We start from the raw sequence: 13,114 nt of genomic DNA on the forward strand, positions 1-13,114 counted from the left end.
CTCTCTTTCCATAAAAGCCAGCAGGTTAAAGAAGACAAAATATCTAGTGACATTTTTCTGGAATCAATCAAATGTTGCAGCACTTTTGTGAAACGTTCTGGGCCACAGGAAGAAAGTGGTGCCCTAAATTACATTTGCACATGCCCGAAGAGTTTGATTAGACAATTTTGTAGCAATGGCCTTTAATTTCTCTGATTCGAAGATGAGAAGCACGATTAGTGAGCATGGATTTCAGTGAAGAATAATCAAATGGGATAAGCATCGTCTTATGCACGTATCACCCACTTAGAAACAGGGGAGACTATCGTGAAACCAAGATCGAGAAAGAGAGAGAGAGGAGAAGTGAATAAAAATTTGAGAGAATTTGGGTTATTAGTTTACAAAAGGGTGCTCAAGACCATGTGAAACTTATTAATTTAAATTATAAGAATTTGGGTATGGGGTTCCACGTATACTATAATCTTCATAGTTATATGAGTTAAATCTCTAATATTCTTTCTAGCTAGGTTGTGACTAATTAGTCATGGGGTGTATGTGATGAGGGTAAGTGTCAGAATTATTAGCTTGTTATTGTGCTCAACTAGCAAGGTGCGTCCTCAATTTCAGTCTTGATTAATGTATGTATATCTTACGGTAACAATAAATAAATAAATAAAAAGGGAGTGGTTTAGTGCCTTTTGATATTGTGATTAGAACTGTGTTTTGTTTCGATTACAATTTATAACTGTTTGGTAAATATTTGAACATAGATTTTGAAGATGATCCCACTAAAAATTGAGTTTGTACCACCGGTTTTGGTGAAGTAAAAAACTGTTGCTTTTCACTTTTCGTTGCCCGCCTATTGCCATACATGCAGAGTGAATTAATTCACTCCGCACAATGTTCATTTGAAGAAGTGAACGCTGCCATGTGAATTAATTCACGAGTCATTGTTTACGTGAACAGTGACTCCACTGTTCATTGGACCGCGTCTGAAAAAAAAATCAATTTTTTTAATTGTATTTTACTCAAAAACTAGTATTTTATATTATTCAATAACACTACATAAATTGGAAGGATATCGCATGATAACGTATCATTTGCAGAATTTGATCGCAATTCTAATTTTGTTTCCGATGATATTTTACCTGATTTTGTTGCACGCTCAAAAAACCATAAAAAATTTAGTCCTTATCGGATGAATTTTATACATGATGAAATTGTAGATAAGTTAATGGAATAATAAAAAATATTTGATATAAAATATTATTTATTTAATGATGTAATAGAGGTAGTTAAATCTACAATATTTAAATTAAAAATCATCAATATATATATATATATATGCATATATATATATTAGTTATGTTATCACATTAAACTACTTTTTATTCAACCTCAATTTCAACTACAGTTTTAACCAAATATATATAAATATCAAATTAACCTCAACTAAAAGTACTTTTTATAAAACAACTTTTTTCAAACCACCACCACAAAAACTATCACAATACCAAACACACTTACGTTTCCTACTATTCATACTGAATCAAGATTTTGAATCTGTGAATCTCATAGAAGATCAGATGCGACAAATCTGTTTTACTACTAATCAAGTGAGACTTCTTCCCTTGAATAGAAGTTGGAAAGCAAATAAAGGTTACAAGAAATCTTCGAATAAAAAATAAATTCAAGACTCATTACTAGAAATTTGGTAAATACAAATAGAAACATCAATATAATTTTTTCCATCGATAGATTACGGTGAATTTTACCGACGGATTTCTTCATCGCTATATTCCTTGGTAAACACCGACATAAATATTTGGTTGGTATATACCGACTAAATGTAATGAGAAAATAAGGAATAAAAAAAGCCATAAAGGTACTATGATGTGTAACTTTTACCAACAACTTTAACCCGACAGTAAAGTTCCTTCATAGATATACCAACAGAAATAATCCTTCGGTATATATCGATGGAATTACAAATGATATTATAGTGGTATTCAAAAAGGCAAATCATACGATGACATGACGCTTTATACCGACAAAATGACCGATGAAATAATTTTGTCAGTAAATCCATTGATAATATTTAATTTATGATCAGATGATCGACCCTCCTCTCCTCTCCCCTATTTCTATTTACTCCTTATGCATTTTTTTTCTACAACAAACAACAAAAACAGTCACCCTCTCCCCTATTCAATCTCAATATAACTCAACCTCCCACAAAAAATTCGGCAACCACAACACGCAATTTGTCAGCATTCGTATTCTAATTCAAATTTTATTGAGAATTCTCCACCTTATGTAAGCAAATCTACCCTTTTCTTATTTGAACACAATTTTGCATATTTTTGTAGTATATTTATTTTGTTTGGGTGTTTACTCGTTTTATAGTTTCTTTCTCATACAAATTTGTTATATGGATTTATGATTTGTATATGTTAGAGTTTGTTTTAGATTTTATAAAATTATATTTGTTTGTAAATTGATGAAACTTATGTCGAATTTTTGACTTAGGTGTTTTATGATAAAATAAATAATGACTTATTTAACGGATTCATTTTATTTTCTTGTCAATTTTATTGTCGAGTTGACATTTTCGGGAAACATGAAGAAATTTAAATTTATATAGATAATTGATAATGAATTAAGAGTACTATTAAAATAGATTGAATACGTTTGGGCTAAATGAATATTTTTAAAATTTTATTTTTTTAACGTATTTAATTAATACATGTTGTCATCATTATTTAAATAGGTTTGATATAAGTAATGGATGATCGTTTATGGATGTAACGAGATTCACCCCAAGGGTTGCAGGGGATGGATTATTGTAATGGGGTTCGGAGTTTTATTAATTACACACTATCTAATTCGAGAAATATTAGTAGAGGTGATATTATATGGTCATGCAAGAAGTATAAAAATAAAAAGTTTCTTGATCTAGATGTTGTAATGATGCATCTTCTACAAAAAAATTCATAGAGAAATGCATGTGTTGGTACGCACACGGAGAACCATATGTTCCTCACAATACTATGGTAGAAAGGATGGTTGGGTCAACTTCTAGTGTTAGCAACGTGCATGGAGTTGTAAATGATAATAGTAATCCTTATAGGAATATAGTTATGAATGCGATGAGAATGAATCAGGGTCATGCCAGTCAATATCCAATTGTAGATGAAAAATCTAATGCAAACCTAGCCAAATCTTTTTATTTTTTGAAAGATTTCAACGAACCATTATGAGATGGTTATATAAATCACAGTAAATTATCAGTAATTGCACATGTGTTCACCATCAAATCAGATCATTGGTTGAGTGAGGCCAGTTATGACAAAATTATCGAATGGGCGAGAAGCATTTTACTTGAAGGGAACAAGTTGAAAGAGAACTATGCTGCTAAGTCCATGATCAAACCCCTCGGTCTAAGATACCAAAAAATTGACATGTGTCCAAACTTCTGCATATTATATTACCTTGAAAATACAGAGTTGACCAATTGCAGAACATGTGGGCATTCTCGTTATTAACCCAGAATTAGCAGGGGAAAGACTCTTATCGTGCACAGAAAATTTAGATACTTCTCAATCACACTTAGACTGCAGAGGTTATTCATGCCACCAAAGACTATTGAGCACATAACATGGCACCAATCATATGATGTGGTGGATGGAATGCTACTGCACCCTTCCGGTGGTGAAGCTTGGAAACACTTTAACAGTGTACATCCTTAATTTTCATTGAAATCAAGGAACAAGTGTTTTGGGTTATGTACAGATGGATTCAATCCATTCAGGTCATTACCATCGAAGTTGTGTATGAGGCCAGAGTTCATTTTTTTTTAATCTATAGTTATAACAGTCCAGGTCTGAATATAGATGTTTGTCTTCGACCGTTTATTGATGAGTTTAAACAATTATAGGAATTTAGGGCTTTGACTTATGATGTATTGAGAAAACAGAATTTTCTAATAAAACCAACTTTGATATGGACTATCAATGATTTTCCTGCTTATGGATTGGTTTCTAGTTGGAGCATACATGGAAAAATAGCATGTTCATAATGTATGGAAAAATACTAAGGCATTCACACTAACAAACAGTGGTAAAACATCTTTTTTTTTACTGTCACTAGCGGTTCATACCAATAGATCACAAGTACAGAAAGAACAAGAAATACTTATTTGTTGGTAGAGTTGAAAGAGATGTAGCTCCATCGTTTCTTTCGGGTAAGGAATTGTAAGACGTGGTGTTGGAGTACGGTGAGATTGTATTTGGTTTTCAATCCGGTAAGTAGAAGTTTTCTAGTTTTGGTTTAACCCAGAACTAGGTTAAGTGATGCATTTTTTTGCATTTTTTTAGGTCATTATTTTTCTTCAATTTTGTGTTCTTAATAATTAAAAGAAATTAATAGTTGTGTTGAATATTAGTTGTTATTGAGATAATTTTTGCATTATTTTATGGAATTTTAGTTATTATTTTGTATTTATTTCATTTAGAATAATTTTTAGTAAATTTAGGATCACAAATATTGCCACTTATAAATAATTATGTTGAATTTTAGTTGTTGTTGACATATTTTTTTAATTATTTTGTTGAATTCTATTTTTTTTTTCAATTTTGTTGTTCAAATTTAATTAAATGTATATAATTAATTTTAATTATTATTTTGATTTTTAAAAATTTTAGATTAAATTCTTGTAAATTCAGGATTAAATATATTACCACTTAGAAAATGTGAATTTTGTGCGAAATTGAATTATTCTAATTTGTTGGAAGAAATTGAATAAAATCAACTGGTTTGTGGCGCGCACACACACACACACACACACACACACACACATATATATATAGGTTTAAAAATTTTAGTTAGCCTCCCGTATATGGAAGATGCTACCAATTCTTTTTAAAAAAACTTGAAATAATTAAAAATTTTTTTGTTAATTTATGTAGAAAGTTATTGCATGTCGTGAGGACATGATCATTGCTAGTTCTTCTAACAGCGATGATGATAACCACAATTCATTAGGTTCCAACTAAGAACCAGCACATGTATCGACGTATGATACGGGGTCATCAAGTGCAATGCTACAATATCGAGAGGGGTCTCATCACAACGGGATCCATTTACCCCAAGTATGAGACCTAGTGGAAGGATGACCTTTCAATATAAGTTTGAATCGCTTTACATGCTTAATAGTTTGTTTAAAAAATAATTTTATTTAATGATTGTAATTTTAGGTTTATAAACATTGAGGCTGTCAGAACAATAACATCGGCCTTTAAATCATCAATGAAAATTCTATTATTTTGATGGAGCCAAGTTTCTAGACATCCTGAATAGAAACCACGAGTCGATGCATGATTTTCAATGTTTAAGATTAATATTAACTTAAATATTTATTTATTATGTTAGTCTGGTTTCCTAATTGAAATTATTGAAATTTACATTTTATAAATTTTTACTGCAGTGCAAATTTGAATGGGAGAGAGCGGGTGACAATGTTGTGAGGAGGGTTTAAGAGAATCACGTTGCAATTAGTTAAAATCGAAATCAGGATAATTTTTTTATTCCAAATACCATAATTTTATTTTTCATTACTAACAGATAATTTATTAATAACATATATATTGCATGATTTTTTATACGAGGCCTAATAAAAGCAAAAAACAATATGCAAGAGAAAACGACCTTCCAGTCTGGAATGACGTGGTGCTTTGGAAGGATTTTAGATTGTCATATATCTCGGAGACTATATGGGCGTAGTATATTCAACACCTAATATCCACATGATTCATGTGACGACCATAGTCAGGTGTGGAGAATTAGAATTGACTTGTTCACGGTTTTGTTATCACCCACACCAGCAACTCAATTTCATTCGTTTTGCATGCAAAACAAATGGTAAGATTTTTTTTTTCCATTTTTTCCATTTCTTATTTTTTTATAAATATAATTAATTGACAGCATTTTCATCTTGCAAGCTACGATTCTTGGACGCGAGTCAAGCCCGATAAAGCTCTTTGTTGAAACGCATGTGCAGAGTGATGACCGCTAAAAAAGGGTGCAACGGTTCGTGGATAGTTGAGCTGTTGTATGTTGGTTTTCAACGATTAATCTTATTAAGTTATAATTTCCTTCAATTTGATGAATTTATTTTTTCTTTCGAGGATACATATAATAGTCACTTGAAAGTGAGATATGAGGACAATTCTTTGACCCATGTGGATCTTGATTTGGATTTATGGTTGGAGGCAAGATTGTTCTAGGGGCCCGATAGAATTGTGTGTACGGACTCTCTAACACTACAATCGAGAACTTGCAAACAAACCATAGTATTTCGACTATTAGATTCTCGCAATTAGTTCCAAGAACTCAAACTTTAGAGTTTGAGGCGATGTTAGACCAATAAGTACAGAATCGAACAACCCATCTTAATGAAAAATATGAATGACTCACTACGAAATATGAAGAACTCCGCTGAGTGGTAATGGAGATAAGATCACACATGGATAATCCATGTGCTTCTCTTTATTAGCCCTATGGTCCCCGTGATGACTAGTCTCTTCCTTTTCCAGCACCACCTTTGTTTTAGATTTATTGTATTTGAACTATAAATGTTTAAATTTGTAATAAATATTTAATTTTTATATTATTTTTATTTCTTTTTATATATTTGAATTTAATTTAATTTAATTATTTTACTACTTCTGTTCAATAAATGTTTTTCAAAAAAATATTTAAAATATTACGGACGGGGTTACCGACGGATCACATTCATCGATATATTCTAGATAGTTAGAAAATAATTACTGCAAATATCACTGCTACTGTTAACTCTCCAACGGAATTACAGATGATATTTCATAAATGATATGTTATATTTACCGATGGATATACTGACGAACAAATAAAAACACTGATGAAATTGCATACAATATTTCTATCGGTTATATGGCAAACTTCCCGATGGAAATACCAACCGAATGAAGTGGGTAATTTTTTTTGCGCGCTTTGTCTATATGTAAATCTAGCTGCAAATTTATTACCGACGGACTCATCAACATACCAGAAATTACCGATAAAAGTTTTTTTGATGAATTGATTCTATCCATGAGCTCATTAGTAAAATACATACCGACAAAAACTATTAAATCTGGTATTGACTTTGGAAGTGGGATGCTCCCCAAATCAAGCATGCTGCAGTAGTGTAAAAAAAAATCAAATACCTTATCATCATGCTATTTATACTAATATCATTTGTTTTTTCAGATGACACAGAAGAAATTCGAGCTCAAGATATCTTTTTTTTTTCAGTTTAACATGGGTATTCAGGCCAACTTACGCGCACCTCGACTGATCCCACAGGCCCTGAAGTTAACGACCATTTAAGCCTCCAGTGGCCATCATATAAGTAACCACAGGGCTCGAACCTGAGACCACAGAGGAAGCAAACCTCTTGATCCCAAGTTTTCATCACTGGAACACCACTTTAATTTAAAGAAAAATTGTCATAGAAATGATGAGAGTAGAAATTAATTAGGCTAAAGAACAAAATTAACTCATGTCCTTTGGCTAAACATTTTGTTTTGTTGCCAGAATGATCATAACCAAAAACAGTAAACAAAGGGTGCATAAAATGCGATCCAGAACTTGCAAATATATGGATAAATTAAGGTCTTTCTGTGTGTTTTTGTTCTTTTTACATCTGCACAACTTCTCTCTCTCGGAGGTAATTACTGATGCACGTAGCAATATTAATGTGATTAATTTCAAGCCTCTTCAACCAATACCATAACTAGCAAGGAGCAACTCTCCATTATTTTCCTTTTTTTATGAGTATATGTATATATATAGATGTACAAAACAAAAGCAACAGGCACGTCACGAAAAAAGAAAAAGAAAAAGAGAAGGAAAAGAAAGTTAAAGAGAGAGAGAGACTCGTGATAACAGTAAGTACACAGTAGGTCCAGTGACATGGGTTTTGGATTCTTTAAAAGCAAAATGCACACCATCATTATTTATTTATTTATATTTATTTTTTATTCTCTTTATTTTTAATTTTTTTATTGGATTCTTTTATTATAATTTAATTTTTCCTTTCAATTTAGAATTCTAGGTTGTCATATCTTTTTTTTAAAAAAAATAAATTACTTATTCTTGTAATTATTATTTTTTTAATTCTTTTATATAATTGAATTTTTCTATTTCATCATTCGACATTTGATTTATTGAAAGTTGGTCTTCTTGGTTTTTCTCATAGTTTTTAGACATAACCTAGGAGTCGATCAGGGACAAGTATAGGTTTGACCCGGTTTTGAATGGATTTTTCTTGGGCTGACTAGGTCATGGGTCAACTCAGATTTTTTATCGTTTCACACTAGATCAATTCTCCTATACTTTCTTTTGAAACCCAACACAACCTAAGTCCCGGGTAACTTGGGTCACGAGTAAACCCGTTGGGTCAAGCCAAGTTTTAAAATAATGGTTTTACAAATGGGGTACTTTCGGTTTAGCCACTAGGTATAGCCATGAGTTTGAAAAGTTAACACGGGTTGATATCGTTTTTTTTCTAATTACATCTTTCAAAGTTGTTTGATTTAAAATGAACTTTGTTCTTTTCTTCGATTTCCTTTCAATCATGTTATCTCCATCTCATGATTTAGACAGGAGGTATGGTTGGGTGACCCAGATTGTTTTTTATGTTGTTTTTTTATTATTTATTATTTTTTTCTTTCTTAAATTAAACTTTGTGCTTTTTTTCTGTTTTTCCTTCTATTGAGTTATCTCGTTCGGATGATCTTACTCGCGAGTTTTTGTGACCTCACTTGAGTTTGCCAGTACTTTGTTTTTTTAGACCTGCTTTGTTCATGATTTTTTTCCCGATTTCAGCCTTCTATGTTTAGATTCTTAGGGATTTACAATCATAATTTTTTAAATTTATTTCCACATGTGGAGTCGTGGATTCTTTTTTCTTTTTTAAAATACACTAACAGCGCTTGAGCAATGCTTTCTATCGGCCCGACCCGCAGCGAAGCGTCGTCCACCTATCTAATTTAACAAAAAACTAAAAGAGGAGGGGGTTTTAATGTATCCCTCCTCATAAAACACTATTCACTTGAATAATGTTTTGTTTTTCTTTGGGTTTTTTTATTTATATTTTTTTCAATTTTAATTTCATCATTTAACATTAGGTTTTTTGAGGAGTGAGCTTCATAATTCTTTTAAATTTATTTTTTATAAGATTATCTCAGTTTCATGACTCGGATAAAAGATTTGACATGTTAACATAGTTGACTCGAGTTGTTTCTCTTTTCCTAATTAACATTAGGATGATTGAGAATTAAGCTTGATTATATGTTTTGGTTTGTTTTTTGTGAGGTTATCCTCGTCCCATAACTCTAAGTCATAGGGTTTGTGGGTTAACTCAAGTTGACTTAAGTTGTTTTTTATGCCATTTTCTTAATTATTTTTTTTAATTTCATCTTTCATCACTAGATCGATTGAGAATTGAACTTTAAAATTTGTTTCAATTTCTTTCTATTAGGTTATTCTAGTCTCATGACATAGGTTCCGGATTTGACAGGTTAACCTGGGTTGACGCACGTCTTTTTTTTGCTCTTTTTTTAATTGTTTTTTTTTTAATTTTATCATTCAACATTGGTTTTATTGGAAATTAGACTTCATAGCCCATTTTGATTTACTTTCTATGAGGTTATCACGGTATCATGAACCGACATACAAATTGATAGGTTAACCTGAGTTAACTCAAATTAATTTAATATGTTGTCATCTCAATATTTATAAAAAGATAAAATCTCATCTTAAATATTTATTTTAAGTCAAATTATGTTTTTACCTATCATTTTGGTTATTTTTAAACTCACCAAGTCGATCGAGTTATATTAAATAAATTCCCACATGATTAATAAAAATTTATTTTTACTAGAAAAAAATATTAATAACACCTAAATATTTTTTATATATAATATTTTTTATCCGAATCACAACATAGATCGGTTATGTTATCTAGTATCCTCTGGATATCCAGAATGAGATCTTTCTATGTCACTATCATTATGTTGACAAGATGTAAATTGTCCCCTCCCAGCACCACTCACTGTTTAATTTGAGTGGCTATTTTACAAAAATCCTCCTATTAGCTAGAAGTTTCCTTACTTTTAAATTTCTTTCACTTCTATGAGCTATAAAATTGGTATTCTAGTGCTCGTTTTCATGTCCAACAAAAGTTCTATATTAGTGGGTTTATGACAATTTCTTTTTTCTTCACCCCCCTTTGAGGTTGTTTTTTCATTAATTTGTTAATTTATTTCAACAAATATATATAAACTCCTAGACCCTAGTAGCTCGAGATTATCAATTGTCGAGCTAATGGTGACATTGAGGAAAGAATTGATTTGGATTTTTAAATCCGGTTAGGAGGGCATATACAAGCCTCTATCATGAACTAAGAAACCAGAGTTCCAATTAACATGCAAAAGAGATATTTGGTTATTCAAAAGACTAAAAGCTAAAATCACTTTTGTATTTTAATAATTGCGTTGGAGGTTCTCGAGAATGAGTTAATAACAGGAGCTCTGTTGTGACCTGTAAAAACAACAATACACCAAACAAATCCTGGAATAGCTGAATTGATCAGGTTTTGGGTCTGCTCTTTAATGATCACAAGTTCAAGTTCTCTTAGAGCTACTGAAAGCTTACATGATTGTTAACTTCAGGGTCCATGAGATTAATCGAGGTGCGCGCAAACTAACCCGATACCCATATTAATCTTTAAAAAAATACACCAAACAAATAGAACAAGTACAAGAAGTGAGAGGCATGGGAAAAAGAGTAGGCAAAATGCAAGCTGAGTGGCACACAAGTGATAGATAGGTGGATGGTAAAGTCCAAGCAAGTAAAGCTTTAAATGTTGTTTGGTGTGAGAGTGAGAGAGTGCTTTGAGATAAAGAGAGCACTGAATTGTAGAAGTAGGAATCCTCTCTTAACCTGTTGTGAGATTAATATTTATAGTGAAAAATGATTTCTTGGGGCTAAATTATTAACAACGACTAAAGGGATTAACAATTGGCTCTTAGCAGACCTTCCTTCAAGCCTACCAAGTTAATCTTTCTAATGCTTCAAAAAAAAAAAAAAAGCATGGATATTGGTTCTGTTAGAATACTTGTATGCTTCATTATGCATCGATTTGATACATTCAAGAAAATAAATTATATTTAATGCTAGTTCTAAGATTTGATAATTTAACTTCTTTAATCACCATACCTAGTCTTGAAATTACAACGTATAATATTAACAAGGCAGTGCTTTTACACGTAGAGCAGAAATCTCTCTTTGTTGGTGTATTCATCTAGTTTTTAGAGCTGTATTCATAAAAAGAAAATTGATCCACTCATGTGGGAATGGCAGAGAGCGAGCACCCCGTGAATACATGCACTTTACAATTATGGCACGGGATTTGAATGATTAAGATAATGCTCTTTGAATTATAACCTCAATTTCTGGTCAATCAAGTTAGAAGAACCCGTGAGTATAATCAAAATATCTTATCTATATATATATAGATGCAAGTATGTGCGTAAAGCAAATGATAAGAATTGGAGCCTCGGAGGTGATGGGATACAACCCAACTCTTATGCATCGAAGGTTTTGGCTTGTGGGTTTTCTATGGCTAACATTTGTTGCTCTATCGAGATGGAGCCTAGGACCTTACGTGAAGGACAACTCAGCCATGCCAGGGTAGGTGACGTCTCTTCCTCATTTACTATCTCTTTAATTAATTAGGTCTTACAAGAATTGCTAATTTATATAGCAGCTCAAGTCTCTGCTTAAAATGTGTTAGTTGATCTTGTCTTGGCTTTTTATCTAGGATGCTGAGTGAGCATTGTATAATTTGACTGATCTTCTTTTCAATCTCCTCTGCAACAGATTTCTCTTTGGAGCTTTAATCAAATTGTATGATTTATCAAAAAGTCTCTTTAAAAATGGAGGAAAATTCTTATTCAAAAAAAAAAAATTGGGGGAAAATAGCTTAATCATAATTTTCATTTCAATGAGTAGTTCGAGAGAAATGATTGATAGTAGCAAATCACTAGGTAATGGAGTGTTATTATAACAATAGAGCGGCATTATTTATTATCACTTGTGATTTAAAAGCTAATCAAATTTGGGATACATTCTCTTCTTATCTCGAACAAGTTCTGCTTCGTTTTGTTTTTCCATAATATATATATATATATATATATATATATATATATATATATATATATATATATATAGCACATTAATTAGCAAATGACAAGTTTTGTTTCTTCCAGGAAGTGGCTGCGGATGTAGCTCAAAAGATGGAACCAGAAGAAGCGTCCGATGTATTCATAAATGTAATTTTCCACATCCAATCTCTAAAAAAACCTACATTTTGCGTGAAAATTGAACTTAATTTGCTGCTTGTAGCTTGTCTTTGCAGGGGCTGAGACCGGTTCTTTCAATCAAGGAGATGAGTCAGATTGAGGGAAATGGAGATCGACATGATCACAAAGTTGTAGAGTGCAAGGAGAAGACTGCTGAGATTATTGACAGACCTTGCCAATGCTCATGCATCGCGAAAGACATAGAATCCCCTGATCAATTGAATCTTAAGGAGCCACTTTCAGCCCCATTTTGATGGTGTAGTCTTTGTTTTATTTATTTTTCTTACAGAATATATAATTAGTCATTTATTTTTAAGGTGATTGGGAACAATTGTACTGTTAAAGACTTCTGATTTGAAATTTACCTCCTTAGCGAATGTATTCTTTTTCATTGAGCTAGAGGTAGGTTTTAAAAAATTTTTATGTTTGGAATTATTTTAAGGGTAAAGTATTCAACCTCTAATAATAATACAAAAATAATTTAGAAGTGAGTCTCTCAACATAGAGAGTCTCTCAATATAGATGGTAGTGAATATGTCATGTAGTTAATTAATTAATAATTAGTATTACTAATTTTATTCACGTAAAATATATTTATTATTAATAAAAGCTTCATTTATCTTTAATATTCATTTATTTTTGATTAATGAATCTATCGTTTAATTAATGAATTTAAAGTAAAGATAAAG

General features: G+C 31.5%; 1 protein-coding gene across 1 annotated transcript; it reads left to right on the forward strand.

Moving 5' to 3' along the window:
* Positions 1-11,612: 11,612 nt before the first annotated feature.
* LOC133702112 (uncharacterized) lies at positions 11,613-12,797 on the forward strand. The gene is made up of 3 exons (XM_062126335.1): positions 11,613-11,754; positions 12,333-12,395; positions 12,482-12,797. Exons 1-3 carry the CDS (start codon positions 11,683-11,685, stop codon positions 12,677-12,679), a joined length of 333 nt encoding a protein of 110 aa, XP_061982319.1. The 5' UTR covers positions 11,613-11,682; the 3' UTR covers positions 12,680-12,797.
* The last annotated feature ends 317 nt before the right edge of the window (positions 12,798-13,114 follow it).

The sequence above is a fragment of the Populus nigra genome, chromosome 1 (genome assembly GCF_951802175.1).
Source record: "Populus nigra chromosome 1, ddPopNigr1.1, whole genome shotgun sequence".
NCBI classification, from domain to species: Eukaryota; Viridiplantae; Streptophyta; class Magnoliopsida; order Malpighiales; family Salicaceae; genus Populus; species Populus nigra.